The sequence below is a fragment of the Echinops telfairi genome, unplaced genomic scaffold (genome assembly GCF_000313985.2).
Source record: "Echinops telfairi isolate 266 unplaced genomic scaffold, ASM31398v2 ScPeMD7_7405;HRSCAF=8443, whole genome shotgun sequence".
Taxonomy (NCBI): Eukaryota; Metazoa; Chordata; class Mammalia; order Afrosoricida; family Tenrecidae; genus Echinops; species Echinops telfairi.
The window spans coordinates 4,867,288-4,886,816 of record NW_022111305.1 but is presented as its reverse complement, the minus strand read 5'-3'; the positions used below and the strand labels follow the sequence as shown (position 1 = coordinate 4,886,816).

General features: G+C 38.8%; 1 protein-coding gene across 1 annotated transcript in view; it reads left to right on the top strand.

The window, feature by feature from the left end:
* Positions 1-19,529, top strand: part of GPC5 (glypican 5) — a 737,283-nt gene that overhangs the window by 261,592 nt on the left and 456,162 nt on the right. Inside the window, exon 3 of the mRNA XM_004709780.1 lies at positions 13,650-13,780. Coding sequence (XP_004709837.1) covers positions 13,650-13,780 — 131 coding nt within the window. The remainder of the gene's footprint in view (positions 1-13,649; positions 13,781-19,529) is intronic.

Genomic DNA, 19,529 nt, shown 5'->3' with positions numbered 1-19,529 from the left:
ATGGAGTGTAGGGGAGGGGGGCAAGAAATGGGGAGCTGATATCAGGGGCTCAAGTGGGAAGAGAATGCTTTGAAAATAATGATGGCGGCATATGTGCAAATGTGCTTGACACACTGGATGAATGTATGGATTGTGATAAAAAATGTAAGAGCCCCCACGTAAGAAGAAGAAAAAAATAATACCTCCTTATGGTATTTGGGGCTTCTCCTGATTCTTAGTCAAAAGTTAGTGAAGGTTTTTACTCTATTGAGTAGTGTGATTAATCCTGATTACCAAGGGTAAACTAGATTGATATTATATAATGGAGATAAAGAAGAATATGTCTGAAATTCAGGGGATTTCTTAGACTGTCTCTTAGGACTATAATATTCTGTGATTAAGTTAATATTAAACTAAAGCAAACCAATTTTGATATGACTGCTAATGGCCCAGGCACTTCAAGAATGAGTGTTTGGATCACCCCACCAGGTAAAGAACCATGGTCAACTGCGGTGCTTGCCAAAGGCAAGAGGAACAGAGAATGATTGGTAGAAAAAAGCAGTTCTGAATACAAGTTAAGGTCATGTGATCAGTTGCAAAGACTAACACTATATTTGTTATTAGTATCTGCTCTTTGTATGTAGGCATAAAATATTCTTGCATTGTTCGATTATAAAATATAAGATGTAAATGAGGTTAGTATGTTTTTGCTTGTATGTGTGTCAGTTTGATAATGTTAGGCACAATTAAGATTTCAAAATGTTTTTGTTTAGAAATAATATATGGTTAAAGAGATGTGTACAGGTGCCGGAGGGTGGCCTGCATTAGTTAGATTTTGAACTTTTAAGAAGTTCATCTTTAAGAAGATATAGATGGAATTAATCCTATCAAACAACTCACAGGCTGATTTTATCTTCTTAGCGGTATGGCCTATATGATGTAGGTATGAGACATTGTGGACAATGCAGTGTGCCTCTCTCCTTCCTGATGGACCTAGTCCTGCATCTGTTCTTTTGCGCTGTGTGCAGGTGGCCCACCATATTGCCTGCTGATCCTCTGAGCTTTCTGTGACCTGCCTGAACATCTGATCTGCTGATCTGTCTGTGCCTCCACCTGCTGATCTGATCGGATCTTTTTGCCTTCCCAGCTTCCCAACTGTCATGTTTACCAGTGTTGTAGTCTCAGGCAGCCACATGGGCCAGGAAAACCCTTTTGTGCAATATCTTTGATCAAAATGGTCTTAACCACTTCTATAATTGTGTGAACCATTTCTCTTGATCTAAACTCTTCTCTTTGTATACAATATACGTCACTCATCTTCCTTCTCTAGACAACGCAGCCTACTTACAATTTGCATATTTTTTCCTATAAGTCATGTCATTGTTTTATTGCCTGTATCATTCCTGCTGAGAAATCACAACTTAGTTTTATTGGTTCCAATTTGTAGTTAACTAGTTTATTTTTCCTGAACTGTTTTCAAGATTTTTTCTTGTCCTTGGTTTTCCAAAATTTGATTATGATTTGCCATAGTGATTTTCTTTTTCTAGCTCTCCTGTTGGGGGTTTGTTCTCCCTCTTGAATGCCTATCTTTTTTCTTTTTTTCATGATGGTAGGGAAATTTCCTTCCAACAACACTTTGACAATTTTCTCTTTGTTTATTTATTTTTTTGGTAATTCCTTTTCTGAAATTTTATCATATGTATATTATACCTCTTTATAGTACCCCACATAATTCTTAGACTTTCTTCAGATTTTTTTTTGGTTTTGTTTTCTAATTGTACCCTCTAGCATATTAGCATTGAGGCATTTGTCTTGAAACTCACTAATTCAACCTCTCACGGATTCAGGTCTGCTTGCTTGTTTTTCAATGCCTTATCTATTCCTAAAATCGTAGTATTTATTTTCTAAACTTAAGTTTGCTGGTTTTGAATATGTTTAATGTTACTTTTCTTTTTCAATTATTTCTCATAGTGTTTTCATTAATTCTTTAAAATCTTTTCCTTTGTTTTCCTGCCTTTTGTATGCCATTTTCTCAATATTTCTCTCAAGCTATTTAATAAGCCATAATATTGTTCTTTTGAAATCCTTTTTTTAGTTCCAATGCCATTTATTTTTGAGACTGATTGACTAGCTCTACATATTGAACACTTTTTTGAGCCACTATTCTTATTTCTTTGTATAAACTGAAATTGCCTGCTATCCCCAAGGCATTGTAATGCTGCTGTATTTATATTTGTATTGTTTTGATGCTCATGAGACCTGAAACAGTCATTACTTGATTCCTGGTGCTTGTGATGAGAATGTGGATGTGTACACAGTTCTATTGGATGTTTATATAGCACAGTTGAACATGGGGTTTGGCAGGTTTTTTGTGTTTTTTTGCCCCTATTTATCAATGATCAAGTGGTAGTGTGGTCCCACATGGATGCAGGAGGTATAGTGTGATTGGGTTATGTAGACATATTGCTGTTAACCATCAGATGGCTCAACCTAGTCAAATGAAAATTTTATGGATCTTCTATCCGTAAAGACTATCCATAGTCTTTGTAACTCCTACAAGATGATTGGGAGCATACAAATACGGTGAAAAGGCCTATAACTATGGGATTGGTTAGTTTTGTCATTCCACTGAGTACAAAGGTTCCAATTCACATGCAGACAGAAAGAGGTTATTTCATGACCACAAGAAAGAAGAGCTGGCAGTGGAGCATGTCTGAGATCCCTGTGTGGAGAGGCAGCAGAAAAGTGTTGCTGAGACCATGAGATAAAGTGGCAGGCTTTCTGACCCTTAAAACAAGTAAACTCAAGTAAATTCATACAGGTAGCTAAATTGTAGAGGAGATATTCTGTGGGGCAAGTATCAGTGCAAAGGAGCTCTCCTACACATGCCTGAGGACGAAGAACCTCAGGCTTAGGGCTGAAGACCCAAGTGTAAGGAGCCAGCTGGCATGGGTGAGAAGAGGCACAGCAGACTGAAAATCTGTATCATTAATATTTTTCAACCTATTAGCTTCTCTAATGAATCACAGAATCATGAGTATTGTCTGTGAGTTCTATGAGTATTGAAACTGATGATCAAACCTTGAGAAGAAGTAGATTGCCATGAGAGGAACAGTTTGTGTAAGAATTAGAGGAAGAAGATTGGAAGGTGTCAGCATATCTGACTTCTGCCTCATAGAAATAATTCTTGGGCAAATGAGAAGTTTTTGAGTCTTTTTCCAGCTTTTATGTAGCCTGAGGTGGTCAGACACAATGCCCTTGTTTTCACTTCAGACAGTAAGAGGAACAAAGCAAAACAGAGAGAGGCAGACACAGAAAATACAAACACTGAAAGGGAACTTTAAAAATACATCTGGGGAATGGAGGGGAAAAAAAGGAAGAAACAGGGAATCCAATAGCCAAAAGGGAATTTAAAAACAAGGACAGAGAACAAGAAAATATTGAAATATATATGATAAACCAAACTAGGGACAGACTTCCAGGAAGATGGCTGACTGAGCAATACATACCAGAGGGACTCTGCAGAAATCAGCATAGGAGAGTTACTAAGAGGGACAGTCCACACTGCTGATCGCAGGAAGAGCATCGTAAAGATAAGTAGGCACAGATCCACAAGGTTTTGAGGAGCTGGGGCTTTTGGTTTACCACAGTGGAGGCCAGCTAGGGTTTAACCTTAGCCCCGCCACTGTCTTGGCAGGAGCTAGGATCATTTGGAGCTGGCACAGGGGCTTTCTCTCAACACAGCCACAGCTTGCTGCCACCTAAAGGCGGGGATTAACCTCTTGCAGCCCCACGGGCAGGGCTCAGGGCTCAGCTATGTTGTTACTTTTGTTTCCCTCTTTTTCTCTCTCTCATCCCCCACAGTCTCAGTGGGCTTAGTTTTTTTTTTTTTTCTTTTTCTCTTCCCTTTTCTCTCACATGCTACTGCTGACCTCTGGACTACTCCCATTAGCCTAGGGCATTTATGTCTACCCTCCACCCAGCTGGGAGAACTCCACCCTTTGCAGCAAAACCCAAGGCTGGGGAAAGCCCTCCCACTCACCTTCAGGGGATATCCTGCCCAACTTCTTCCTTGGGGATATTCTGCCCACCCTCCCCCTGCAGTGCTTAACACACGGAGGAAATCTCGGCCATCTTCTTGGGGAGAAATCCTGCCTGTGTGGCTGGAGGAGCTCCTATCCTTCCTCTGTGGCCCAATGTGACTGGGGGAACTTCCTCCCGCCTGCCATCTTCGTGCCTCACACAGCCTAAGGCAGCTCAGTTAACACTGGCCAACATTGCACGCTAATCCAGGAATCTCTGTCCAACCTCCACAGCAATCTGCCTGACCAGGGCAATTTTGCCCACCATTTGCAGTCCTCTACACCAAATTGGGCAGCCCATCAGCCTTCTGTGGCACTCCAGTTGCAGCCAGCACCTCCGCACACCCTCTGCAGCACCTCTAGCTGCCGTAGCCCACACCATCATGGCTTATTGTGAGATCACCCAGTATAGCACCATCCCTGTGGGTCCACAACAACCCAACCAATGTCTCTTGATGGGACCATCCAACTTGCCCTCCAAGTAACAGAATACTGGTTGACAAGGGAAAGAGTGTAGCCTCAGGAGGATACAGTCGTCAGCCAATTCCATAGAGAAATTAGTTGCAGGCAGTTTGAAGAAGCATTCTGACAAGTCTCCCAGAAAGAGTCAGTGCTCTTCGGCTCCCTGGAAAATGACACTTGGCTCTTCTAAAACAACACAACGCAAAGAGCAATAAGAAGCAACGACTTCAACGAGTAAACAGGAGAAACAAAAGGCAATGGCAGAAGAGGTATTGAACTGAACAACGTGCATAGAAGAAGCGGACATTGATCTTCCACAGAACGAAATTTTCAGAATACTGCTTGGAGTCATACAGAATATAAGGGAAACAATACAGAAAAAGGATGAAATGATAGAGGAGATAGGTCTGTACACCACAGGGGCTTGCAAGAGCTTTGGAATGCTATAACAAAAAACAGTAGCAAACTCACAGAGATCCCAAATGACTGGAGGAGGCAGAGAACTGCACTAGTGACCTAGAGGAAAGCCAAGCAGACTTAAACAAATGAGAACAAAAAGCTAACTAGATCATCAGAGAAGCTGAAGAAAACCTAAGAGCTATGTCTGATGCTATGAATAGGAACAACATCAGAATAATTGAATTACTGGAGGAAGACACAAAAAAGAAGTAATCTGCAACAATTGGAGGGAATTCTTGGAGGAAAACTTCCCCAGCTTAATGAATGAAAACCAGTTAATCATTCAGGAGGCTGAAAGAACACCACCTAGATTGAATCCCAAGAAGTCACCAAGGCACATAATAGTTACACTACCCAAATTTGAGGCAAAGGAGAAAATCACAAGAGTAGCTAGGGATAAAGAAACAATTTCGTATGAAGGTTCCCAAATAAGAATATGCTCAGACTTATCAGTGGACACTGTGAAGAAGAGGAGAGAGTGGAGTAACATATTCCAAAAATTGAAGGAAAATGACACAAACCCAAGAATACTCTCCCCAGTCAAATGATCTATCAAGATAGATGGAGAAGTAAGAGTCTTCCCAGACAAGGAAAAGCATGATAATATCGATAGCGGTAGAAAAATCATTTGACAATATCCAACAACAATTCCTGTTTAAGACACACAAGAAAATAGGAATGGCAGGAAAACTCCTCAAGATAATACAAGCTATGTACGAAAAACCAAGAGCCAACGTGGTAGTGAATGGAGGAAAGACAGAAGAAAAACAGTCCCACTGAAAAAGGGGAACAGAAAAGGATGCCCCTTGTTCCCACTCTTATTTGACATCATACTGGAGGTTTTAGCTAGCAGCATGAGGCAAAGAAAAGACATCAAAGGTATTCTCCTAGGGAAGGAAGAGGTGAAACTAATTATTTGTAGATGATATGATTCTATATATGGAAAACCCCAAAAGCTCAACAAGGGGAGTACTGGAAGCAATAGAGGAGTATGACAGAGTAGCAGGATACAAAATAAACAAACATAACTCTATAGGGCTGCTACAGACATTGAATAAGACCACAGAAGAGATCAAAAAGGTGGTACCCTTCACAATAGCCAAGCACAAATTGAAAGATCTAGGGATATACCTGACTAAAGAACAAAAGATTTATATGAGGAAAACTACAGAACACTATTATAAGAAACCAAGAGTGACCTCAACAAATGGAAGAATATCCCATGCTCACAGATTGGAAGACTCAATATAGTAAGATGCCAGTTCTTCCCAAGTCACTATATAAGTTTAATGCAATCCTGATACAGTGACCCTCATCTTTCTTCAAAGATTTGAAAAACTGATTACCAACTTTATATGGAGAGGGAAGGAGCCCAGAATTAGCAAAGAACTCCTCAAGAAGGACACAGTGGGAGAGCTCCATTTACCTGACTGTAGCACATATTATACAGCCAGCGGTGAAAACAACACCGTATTGGTATAATGACAGATACTCAGACCAATGGCAAAGAACTGAAAACCCAGAAATAAACTCATCAGCATACAGATAACCAATCTTTGAGGGCCTAAAAAATATCAAATGGGAAGCAGGCGCCCTCTTCAACAAGTGGTCCTGGAATAAATGGTTATCTACCTGCAGAAAAATGAAGTAAGACCACTTTCTCACTCCATGCACAAGAATAGGCTCAAGGTGGATCAGAGACCTCCAGGTAAAACCCCATCCTATTAGGACCATTAATGAGGGAATTGGGAAAAACCTGAGAACTTTCGCACAGGGAATATGTAGGCTATCAGAAATACAGGATACAAATACAGATGAGTCACAGATTGACAAGTGGGCTATACTGAAGATAAAACACCTGTGTACATTGAAAGAATTTACCACGAGAGTAATAGGAAAGCCCACAGACTGGGAAAACATCTTGAACATTGACACATCAGACAAAGGCCCTATTACTAAAATCAAAAGCATTCTGCTAGCTTCCAAAAAGAAAAAAGACTGATTGATGACTCAGGAGGTGGGTAAAGGACCTGAACAGAAGTTTTGCAGGGGCAGAAATCTGAAAGGCCAATAAACATATGAGAAAATGTTTCTGATCACTAGCCATAAGAGAAATGCAAATTAAAGCAACAATGAAATACTACCTGACACCCTGAAAGATAGCACAATTCAAAAAATCAGAAAGCAACAAGTGTTGGAGGGACTGTGATGAGACAGGAACTCTTATCCACTACTGGTGGACCTGTAGGTATGTACAGTCACTGTGAAAATTGATTTGGCGATATCTAAAACAGATGGAAATTGAGCTATCATACGACCCAGCAATCCCTCTACTGGGGATATACCTAGAAGAGGCAAAAAACAAACCATGGCCAGACATCTGTGCTCCAATGTTCATCACAACACAGTTCACAATTGCAAGGAGTTGGAAACAACCCAAATTTCCATCAACAGAGGAATGGATTAAAAAAACTGTGGTACATACATACAATGGAGTACTACACATCGCTAAAAAGCAATGATGGATGAACGCATGAAGCACATCGCCGCATGGGAAAAACTGGAGGAAATTTTGCTAAGTGAAGTAATCCAAGCACAAAAGGACAAGTACAACATGACTCCGCTGAGGTAAGCTTAAGAAAATGCAAAAGCAGCATAGGGATAAAGCTACTGTATAGAAACATTCCTGGGCTGAGGATCAAGTAGTATGGCAGGGACCAGACCAAATCTAGGGATGCATATGGTAGCCAACTAAAAAGGTGGGGGGTGGAGAAAAAAAAAAGTAACAAATGGGTAGTTGCAGGACAGGGCACTAATTCACCTAAGGGGAGGTTATTGTTTATATTTCCATAGGGAAAGGGAGCAGAGTTCAACCTGGTTCTCTAACCTGGTATGTGAATGCAACATACCTGCATGAAGCACAGAACCAGTAGAGAGGTCTGAGAGGCTGGCCACAATCCCAACAATGTGGACAGCTGCCCCTCCCCACAGAAGAATTTACTTCAGAGGACAGCACTGAAGCTACAGTTTAGGAAGAGGAACACATTTGATCAGAACACATGGGAGCAAATGAAGAAGGAAGAGCGAGTGGAGCACATACTGGTCCACCAAACCTTGAGGATGATATACCTGCTGAGAGCAGGCAAAGCACAGAGAGGATCATATGGCCGGCCTGACTATGAGACAAGACATCCCTCACTGACCCATAGCCCTATAGGGGACAACACAGGAGACATAGTGTGGGAATTGCTCCCGATCTGACCCCACCATACTGAGCCAAAACCCTAAGGTCATGCAACTGAACAGCAAAGGGAGCAGAGCAAGGAAGTCCAAAGGAGTACCAAGGAGTACCAAAAATAGACTTTGAGGCCAGGGTGTGGTACTCTAATCAGACTCTACTGCAAAATACTCTTAAAGGTCAACAAACAGGTCTTGAACCATTTACAGGCCGTTTTTTTTGTCTTTGCATTTTTGTTGTTTTTTTGTTTCTTTGTTTTACTTGGTTTTGTTTTTGTGCATATTATCTCTGCAGGGCTATCTAGATAAGAGAGGCTGGATAAACAATCTGTAGGAGAAAACAACAGGACTGATAGTCTCGGGGGAACTTGGGAGAGGGGAAAGTGGGGGAAAGGAAGTGGTGTTAACAAAACCAGGGACAAGGGAACAAGTGATCCAAAATCAGTGGCGACAAGCGTGCAAGAGGCCTGGAAGGGCTTGATCAAGGGCAATGTAACCTAGAGGAATGACTGAAACCCAAATGAAAGCTGAGCATGATAGTGGGACAAGAGGAAAGTAAATGGAAATAGAGGAAAGAACTAGGAGGCAAAGGGCATTTTTAGAGGTCTAATTACAGGCATGTACATATGTAAATATATTTATATTTGAGGATGGGAAAATAGATCTATGTGCATATATTTATAAGTTTAGTATTATGGTAGCAGATGGACATTAGGCCTCCACTCAAGTACTCCCTGAATGCAAGAACGCTTTGTTTTTCAAACTGGTATTCCAGAATGCTCACATTCCCAAAGGATCGCTGAAGACAAAGCAGGTGCATAATCAAATGTGTTGAAGAAAGCTGATGGTGTCTGGCTATCAAAAGATATAGCATCTGGGGTCTTAAATGCTTGAAGGTAAACAAAGGCACATGTAGCTCAGAAGCAACAAAGCCCACATGGAAGAAGGACACCAGCATGTGTGATCACACGGTGTTTATAGGATCAGGTGTCAGGCATTAAAGAACACAAAAACATATAATTGAGAATGAGGGGCAGTGCAGAGTGGGGACCCAAGACCCATTTGTAGGCAACTGGACATCCCCTTACAGAAGGGTCGTGGGGAGGAGACGAGCCAGTCAGGGTGCAGTGTAGCAATGATGAAACATACAACATTTCTCTAGTTCTTAAATGTCCCCCATTGCCCCTACTATCATGATCCCAATTCTACCTTAAAAATCCGGCTAGACCAGAGGATGTACACTGCCCCAGGTAGGAAATGGAAACACAGGGAATCCAGGACAGATGAACCCTTCAGGACCAGTGGTGAGAGTGGCGATACTGAGAGGGTGGAAGGAGGGTGTGGTAGAAAGTGGGAACTGTTTACAAGGATCTACATAGAATCCACTTCCTGGGTGACAGACAACAAAAAAGTGGGTGAAGGGAGATGTCGGATGGTGTAAGACATGACAAAATAATAATTTATAAATTATCAAGGGTTCATGAGGGAGAGAGGGTGGAAGAAGGAGGGGGGAAAATGAGGAGCTGATACCAAGGGCTCAAGTAGAAAGCAAAAGTTTTGAGAATGATGATGGCAGCAAATGTACAAATGTGCTTGACACAATGGATTGTGATGAGTTGTATGCGCCCCTAATAAAATTATTTTTAAAAAACCCAAACAAACTAGGGAGTAGGAGCAAAGAAAAGAGATTCATAAAGAAAAATAAGAGGAAATTAAAAAGAAAGAAGAAAAAGAAGTAGCTGGAAAAAGGAAGGAAAGGGTTTTTTAAAGGATGGAAAACAAAACCACGGAGGTCAGGGTACCTGATCTTGGTGTTCTGAACTTCCCACTCTTCTGGAAGTTACTCAGTTTGTAATGACCTACACAGTCCAATGCCTTGGTATCATCAACAAAATACAAGTACACCTGTCTTCTGGTCTTCTCTGCTTTCAGCCAGGGTCCATCTGACCTCAGCAATGATGTCCCTGTTCCACATCCTCTTCTCAAAGCAGCCTGAACCTTTGACAACTCCCTGTCAGTGTACTGCCGCAAACGTTGTTGAACGAGCTCGGCACACTTGCTTGCATGCCATATCAATTGTATCGCTCCATAATTTGAACATTCTGTTAGGGCACCTTTCTTTGGAATGGATACAAATATGGATCTCTTCCAGTCTGTTGAACAAGTAGCTATTTTCCAAACTTCCTTGCATAGTCAAGTGAATGCTTCCAGTGCTTCATCAGCTTATGGAAACTTTTCAATTGGTATTCCATCAATTCCCAGAGCCTTGTTTGCCCAATTCTTTCAGTGCAGTTTGAACTTCTTCCTTCAGCACCATTGGTTCTTGCTCATATGCTGCCTCCTGAAATGGTGGAATGTCAACTAGTTTTTTTAATTACAGTGATTGTGTATTCTTTCTATCTTCTTTTGATGCTTTCTGCCTCATTCAGTATTTTATCTTTGTAAATTTTCAAGATTGCAACTCAAGGTTAGAATTTTCTCTTGATTTCTTATAATTTAAGATACACTGAGCATATTATTTCCTTTTGGTTTTCTAACTCTAAGTATTTGCACAATTCCTTATATTTGGCTTTGTCTTCTTGAACCTTTGAAATATCCTTTGAAATTTTCTTTCTTTTTCTCTTGGAGATATTTAATTTAAAATTGTATATATATCCACACATATATTTTATATAGATATTACAGTTATAATCTCATTAGGGTTTCTCATTGTTTAATATATCTTAATATTTATTTGGTGGACCACACAATTCAAAATTAGATAGCCCAGAAGATATTCAAGAGAAGAGTGAATCCATTTGTTAAAACAACTCAATTGGTATTTTGTCAATTCTTGGGGCCTTGTTTCTTATCAATACCATGAATGCAACTTAGATTTCTTTCCTTCACTTCTATCAACTTTTAATCATATGCTATCTCCTGAAATGTTTGGATATTGAGCAGTTCCTTTCGGTACAGTGACTCTGTGTATTTCTCCCGTTTTCTTTTCTTTTATTAGGGACTCTTACAGCTTTTATCACAATCCATACATATATCCATTTTTTCAAACACATCTGTATATTCATTGTCACCATCTTTTTCAAAACATTTTTTTCTACTTGTGGCCTTGGCATCAACTCCTCATTTTTCCCCTCCCTCCCCCTTCCTTCCTCTCCACGCACCCTTGATATTTTATAACTTCTTCTTTTTTTTTTGCCCTTGTCTTACACCAACTGCTGTCTCATTTCACCCATTTTTCTGCTGTCTGTCTCCCTGGGATGGGAGCCATATGTCAATCATTGTGGTCAGTTCCCCCTTACTCTTTCCCCCCCAACCTTTATCCTCCTAGTATGGCTGCTCCCCTATGGTCCAGAGGATTTATCTGTTCTGGATTCCCTGTATTGCAAGCTCTTATCTGTACCAGGATACATGTTCTGGTCTAGCCAGATTTGTAAGACAGAATTGGGGGCATGGTAGTGAAATTTTCTATTCATGAAATTTTCTATTCAGCTCTTTGACTTCATCACTTCTTCCAATTGTTTTAGCTACTCTGTTATTAAGAGCACATTTCAGACTCTCTTCCTACATATACTTTGATCTTCTCTTTCTTATTTAATGATGTTTTAAATAACCTTTTTTTTTTAATGACCTTTTGCTTTCTTCATGTATGATATTCTGGATGTCATCCCATAATTGATCAGTTCTCTGTCATTAGTGTTCAGTGCATCAAATCTGTAGGGTAGATTCAAGGTCATATTTTGACTCTAGTGGACCTGTTTTTATTTTCTTCAGCTTTATCCTGAACTTACATAAGAGCAGTTTATAGTCTGTTCCATAGTCAGCCACTGGTCTGGTTTTAGCTAGTGTGTGGAGCTTCTCCAGTGTCATCTCTGCCCACAGATGCAGTCAGTCTGGTTTCTATGTATTCCACCTGGAGAACTCCAGATGTATAGTCACTTTTTGTGTTGTTTAAGAAAAGTATTTTCTATGATTAAGTCATTGGTCTTGCAAGATTTTATCCTGTGATCTCCAGGTTTGTTTCTATCTCCAAGACCATATTTTCCAGCTGGTCTTCCTTCTTATTTGTTTCCAACTTTTGCATTCTAATTACCAGTAATTAACAATGCATCTTGATTTCATGTTTGATCAGTTTTAGACTGAAGACCTTGGTTGAATTCTTCAGTTACTAGCTTTGGGAGTTGGTGCATACATTTGAATAATAGTTGTATTAATTGGATTTCCTTGAAGGTGGATATATGTAATCTTATCACAGGTATTTTATTATTGATTTTATAATGTCCCTTTTGACAATGAGTGCCACATCATTCCTCTTTATTGTGCTATTCCCAGCGTAGCATATAATGTGATTTTCTGATTCAGAATGGCCAATACCAGTCTTTTTCAGCTCACTAATGCTTGGATATAGATCTTTATATGTTCCATTTTGTTTTTTACAACTTCTGATTGCCCTAGATTCATACTTTGACATATATTTGCACATTCCAAGATCCAATCCTTAGCTGATTTTTGAAGCATGTTCTCTTTACCTTGAATCATTCCTCATAAGCAAAAAATTTCCCCAAGTCTCCACTCCCACAGGCTTTACTCAACTCCCATCACCATGGTGGACTCCTCTCCAAGAAGTCAGCTCCTCCTCAGTCACGTGTTGAGTTCTTTCCAACCTGAGGGGCCCCTCGTCAGGCACTATCCCCAACAAGGCTCTGCTTCCATTCATTAGGCCTTCAGTACCTGACAGTGTTCTGAAGCTATGTATAAGGCTTCCCGAGACTCCTTCCTCCAGAGCGGTAAGCCAAGCCCTTCTTCCTTGTCTGTTCTTAGTCTGCAAGCTCTACTGAAAATGGTTCCCTTTGGGTGACCCTGGTGGCATTGGGAATACCAGGGACATAGCTTCCAGCATCACAATACAGAAGCCTCCACCCTATGGAAGACTGACAGAGAAGTCGAGCTATATTATGCATAATACTTACTATTTCTAAGATAAATAACTACAAATATATTTACTTTTGTCCCTATATCACTTTTACAAAATGACTTCAAATTCCATAATAAATGAGTCTGTATTTAGCAACAAATTAGAAATATAAATAAATGCATAAATATAAACCACAAAAAAATCTACTTTGCCTAAGGAGTTTTATATTTATAAGCAGGCCAATTTATTAATGCATTTCTGTTTCATTTTGAGCATAAGTATTTTATTTATGTATGTTTCACAGATATATACAAAATATAGACACAAGCGTAGTATGAATGCATCATGTTAGCCATGTTTTATAGATAATTTGATTTTTTTCCAATTGAATGATTGATAAGCATTGAAAGTATTCAAAGGAAAATATTGTCATTGCTTTTGCCTTGAGCAATCATTACATTCCCAGAAAAACTGGAACATGACTTCTAACAGTGTTTTTTATGTTTTCCATTTAAAAGATAACTAAGATTTGTGGCCATCCTGTCAGAAGACCCGCACAGAGTGCCCGCTGTTCTTTGAATTGGAGCACAGTGAAGCATGGAGCGAAGATCTCTGTACGAAATGCAGGGATGCTTGCCAACAGAAGAAAGTAAGGCATTTGTTTTACAACCAGACAGAAAAAGAAAGTAAGCCATTGATTTCACAATAGAATAGAGTGTATTCAGTAGCATGAAATACACTATCAAAAAACAAAAACAAAATACCCCAAGCATTATTCATTAACTTTAAAATTCAGTGCCTCCTCCTATAAAATAGGAACATTATTGCAATTTTTGAGAACAATAAAACTTTCTGTGGAAATAGACATTTTCTCTGTAGTGTAACCTTGCACCATTGAACACTTGAAATGTATCAAGTGTGACTGAGAAATGAATTTTTAATTTTATTTAACTTTAATTTCAACTAAAATCTCACATGAGTTTAATGGCTACACTATTGGGCAATGCTAGAGAGAAAGAGAGTACATGTGAAAGATCTTTACATGTTCTTAATGCTTAGCTTCTGCTTAAGAAATATTTTGGATAAAAATAAATTTCTGTATCTTTTACATGAGGTGCTGCTGATTCAAAAGGATAAGCATTGAATTGCTTAGTTTAATTAACTCGTATTCCTAACAATATATCCCTCATTATTTCACTTGGGAAGTTCAGGCCTTCATTGGTGTGTTCTGTTTTATAATTGGTGGCTAAAACTGAAAAAAAACTCCTGGAACTAGAAGACACAATTATTTTTCTTTATTTTTTCCCTCAGTTCACTAGAACATATCCAGGCTAATATTATATTCTCAGTCTGTATTTAATTTTTTTCACTGATCTGAAACTTAGAATGTGATATTCATTTATTAATTTAGGCAACCATAATAATGCCTAATAGAGAATTTTACATTTTATATAGTTTTACACCCTGTGTTATAAAATGTTTCTTCCCTAATTGCCTATACATTCAGCAGAGGAGCAATAAACAAGCGATAAATGCCTAGGTAATTGTTAGTATTTGCTACAATTTAAAATATAGCTCTTTGTTTGCATGTAAAATAACTTTTTTGTCTTCTCTAACCATCTATAGTAAATGGCAGTCATTTATTCTGTGTGATAAATGAGTATACTTTGGATGGTGGTTCTCAGCTAAGGAGCCCTGGTGGCTCTGTGAGTTAAGCATTAGGCCTACCAAACCTGCTGTGGGAGAGAGATAAGGTGTTGATGATAATAAAGATAATAAAAATCTTGGAAACTTTATATAATTTGTCATGGGTAAGGATTGATTCCATGACAGTGTTTTTATTTTGTTTTGATTCAAAGAACCAAAAGAGAAGAATATGCTCAGCATTTCTCAATCAGAAAGTACTGGATAAAACATTCTATGTGCCCATTCCAAAGAATGGTTATCCACATAATTCAGGAATTATCAGCCAATATAATTAGTATCACCCAAACCAAACTCACTGCTGCTGAGTCAATGCTGGCTGGGAGTGACCCAGTAGCACTTGGTAAATCTGCCCCTGTGAGTCTCTATGACGATATCTCTTTATGAGAGTAGAAAGTCCCATGTTTATTCCTCAGGGAAGCTGATGGTTTTAAACAGCTGACCTTGCAGTCAGTAGCCCAAGGAGCTACACCGTAAATATCAGGTGCAAGTACAATTTTGCTCATGAGAATTCAAGCATTGTTGCAGCAATATATGGACAGAGAGCTACCAAGTATGCAAACCAGATTCAGAACAAGGAATACCATGGCTAACACCAGATGGATCTCTATTGGAAGGAGAGAATATCAGAACTTTGTTTAATTGTGTTTTGTTGATCAAGCAAAATTATTCAATTGTGTGAATTAAAATAAATTAAGGAAAACCTTGTAAAAAAATTGAATTCCAGAACACTTGCCTGCACTCATGTGGAATCTCTGTATAGGGTAAGAAATAGTCATTCAAAGAGAGTCAGAAAATAATGAGTGGTTTAAAATGAGAAAAATAGGACTCAGGGTCATAGCCTTTCATTATATTTAATCTGCCTGCTGAGGAAATAATCTTAGAAGATGGACAATATTCAGAAGAGCATCAGGATTGGAGGAAGGCTTATTGACAACTAGCAATATGCAGATGATACAACATTGTTTGCTGAAAGAGAAGACTTGAAGCTCTTACTGATGAAGATCAAAGACGCATATTACTACATCTTAAAATAAAGAAACAAATATCTTCTTACAGGACTAATCAAAAACATCATGACAAATGTCAGAAAGATTGAGGTTTTCGGGATTTCATGTTACTTGGCTCTAATACTGATAGAAGCATCAAACAAGAAATCAAACACTGCATTGGACAAATTTGCTGCAAAATGCCTCTGTAAAGTGTTAAAAACAAAAGATTGCACTTGGAGAACTAAAGTATATCTAACCGGAGGCATGGCATTTTCAATGGCCTCAAATAAATATGAAAACTAGAAAGTAAATAAGGAAGACTAGAGAAGAATTGATGCATTTGAATTATGGGGCTGGCAAAGAATACTAAAATTACCATGTACTGCAAACAAATAAATGAATCTCTCTTGGAAGAAGGACAATCAGAAAGGTCTTTGGAAGCAGGGTTGGTGAGACTCATCTCCTGTACAATAGATATGCTGGCAGGAGAGACAAGTCCCCTGAGAACATCATGCTTGGTAAGATGGTGGGGAAGTGGAAAAGAGGAAGATCTCTGACAAGATGGATTGACACAGTATCTGCATCGATGGGCTCTGATTTAAGATCCCACAAGACCTGGCCGTGTTTCATTCTTTTGTACAATCATAGGGTCGCTATGAGTTACAACTGGCTTGACAGGACCTAAAAGCGACAAAACTATGTTGTCTACAAGAGAAGCCCCTTCAACTTAAATACAAACATAGACTAATAACCAAAAGATGAAGAAAAATTTACCAAACTAAAGGCAACTATTAAGAGGAGAATTGGCTGTATTAACATCTGATAAAGTATACTCACAGGCAAATAACACGTGAGAAACAAGAATGGACGCTACATAATCATTAAAGGAATAATAGAACAAAAATACAAAATCAAAATAAGTATATATGCCCCAAATTAAAGACTCTTGGAATATATCAATCAACTCCTCACAGAGTTGAAGAGAGAAATAACAGCTTAACAGTAATATTAGGAGACTTCAGTACACTAGGGCCAAGGGAAGACAGACGATCAGGAAAGAGACTCAATAAAGAAACAGAAGAGCTAACAACAGAATCAAGCAGTTTGACCTCCCGTCCGTATAAAGAGTACTCCACCCGGCAGCAGAACAGTGTACATTCTGTAGCACACAGAATATGTACTCTATAATAGACCCCATGTTAAGGCAAGATTAGTACATTCGAAAAGATTAAAATCTTAGAATATATTTTCTCAGATCACAATTGTGTAAAACTAGAAATCAACAATAGTCAGAACAAACATATAAATAAAAACAAATGGAGACTGAACAGATATCTATTTAAATACAACTGGATAGTAGATAAAATAAGAGAAGAGATTTCTCGAAACAAACCAAAAAGATATGAGACCATACCAAAACATGTTGGAGACAGGAAAAGCAGTTATCTGAGGGCAGTTTCTAGCGATCAATGCACACATGGGAAGAAAAAAAAAAAGGAGGAGAAATTTTAAAAACCAGTACTTTAGTATAACGTCTTCAACAACTAGAACAAGGGCAACAACAGAACCTTCTAACCACAAAAGAAATGAAATCATAATGATTAGACTGGAAATAAACAAACTGGAAAACAGAAAATCAATGGAAATAATCTATAAGACAAGAAGTTGTTTCTTTGAAAAGATTGACAAACCGTTGGCAAACATAACAAAGAAAAGAAAGAGAAGGTGCAGATATCTAAAATTGCGATGAAAAGGGCACCATCACAGCAGATCCCAATGAAAAAGAGTCCGCACAACTACAAAGGACTGTCCTCCAACAAGCCTCGTGAGCCAGAAGAAATGGACTTACATCTACAAATAGACCATCTACCTAAAGAATGCACATTCATGTAAAAACCCTCAACAGAATTATAACAAAAGAAGAAATAGAGAAAGTCGTGAAGAAATTTTGGCAAGAAAACCCCAGGACTACCTGACTACACCGGGGAATTCCATCAAGTGCTCAGCGAAGAGCTGTCATTAATTCTGACAGACTATAGATTCTAGCAGAATATAGAAGGGACTGCAAACTCCCAAACTCATTCTGTGAAGCATGCATAACTCGGATACCAATACCAGGGAAATACACCACAAAAAGAGGAAAGGACAGATCTAATGATCATAGACACAAAAACCCTCAACAACCATTTGGCCAATAGAATCCAGTAATATCTTTTTAAAAATCTTGATTTTAACGGAGATTAATACCAAGAATGCAAGGATGATTCAACATGAAAAAAACAGTCCACAGAAAGAGGACTAAAAATAAGAAAGACACAACCATATGTATAGATGCAGAAAAAGCATTTGACAACATCCAACATTTATATTTTATGAAAACACTCAAAAATAACAATAGAAGGAAATTATTTAACATAATAAAGACTATATATATGTGAAAAACCAGTACCCAACAGTACCCAATCTGGAAAGACTAAACATATTTCCCCTGAGAATGAGAACTAGACAAGGGAGCCATCTATCACCACTCTTATTCAACATGTTGATGAGTACCTAGCTGAAGGTTTAGCTGTCCTGTATTCCCTGTGTTTCCGGCTCTTATCTGTACCTGTGTACATGCTCTGGCCTGGCTGGACTTGTAAGATAGAATTGGGGTCCTAATAGTGGAGGGAGGAAGTATTAAAGAACTAGAGGAAAGTTGTATGTTTCAATGGTGCTATACTGCACACTGACGGGCTCGTCTCTTCCTATGACCCTTCTGTAGGGGGATGTCCAGTTGTCTACAGATGGGCTTTGGGTCTCCACTCCATACTCCCCCTCATTCACAATGATATGATTTTTTTGGTCTGGGTCTTTGATGCCTGATATCTGATCACATCGACACAGCATGATCACACAGGCTCGTGTGCTTCTTCCAGGTGGGCTTTGTTACTTCTCAGCTAGATGGCCACTGGTTTATCTTCAAGCCTTTAAGACCCCAGACAATATATCTTTTGATAGCCGGGCACCATTAGCTTTCTTCATCACATTTGCTTATGCATCCATTTTGTCTTCAGCGATCGTGTCTGGAAGGTGAGCATCACAGAATACCAGATTATTAGAACAAAGTGTTCTTACATCGAGGGAGTATTTGAGTAGAGGCCTAATGTCCATCTGCTACCTTAATATTAAACCTATAAATATATGTAAATAGACAATCTACAATCTATCATGGGGCCACAAGGGTTGGGTGAAACCTTAAAATGTGCATAAATGTTTAATTTTCAGAAGACCCTAGTCATGTGACTTGTCTTATGTTTAATAGTGTGTTTACACCATTTATTAGAGCTCTTAAGTTCACCTCAATTTTTTAAAATTTGGTAATACTAATAGTTTGAGGTTTACGTATAGATCTGTGGTGTATGTTGAGTTAGAGTTTGTACAATGGGATTTCAAAAAGCTTCATGGAAAAATTTAATTAAACGGTAATGACATATTTCATGAACATCTTGCAGCTCTTCTGTATGATGAACGTGATGAATTTTGTTTTATTTTTCTGTAAATGTATATCACAGTGGAATTTCTTAAAAGAGCCTATCTCTTGCCTAGCTAACCTATTTTGGCTTCTTGTTAAAGATCGGTTGTCCATAGTGGATGGATTCACTTCTGAGTTCTCAATTCAGTTCCATTGTTTTATGTGTCTACCATTGTATCACGAACAGG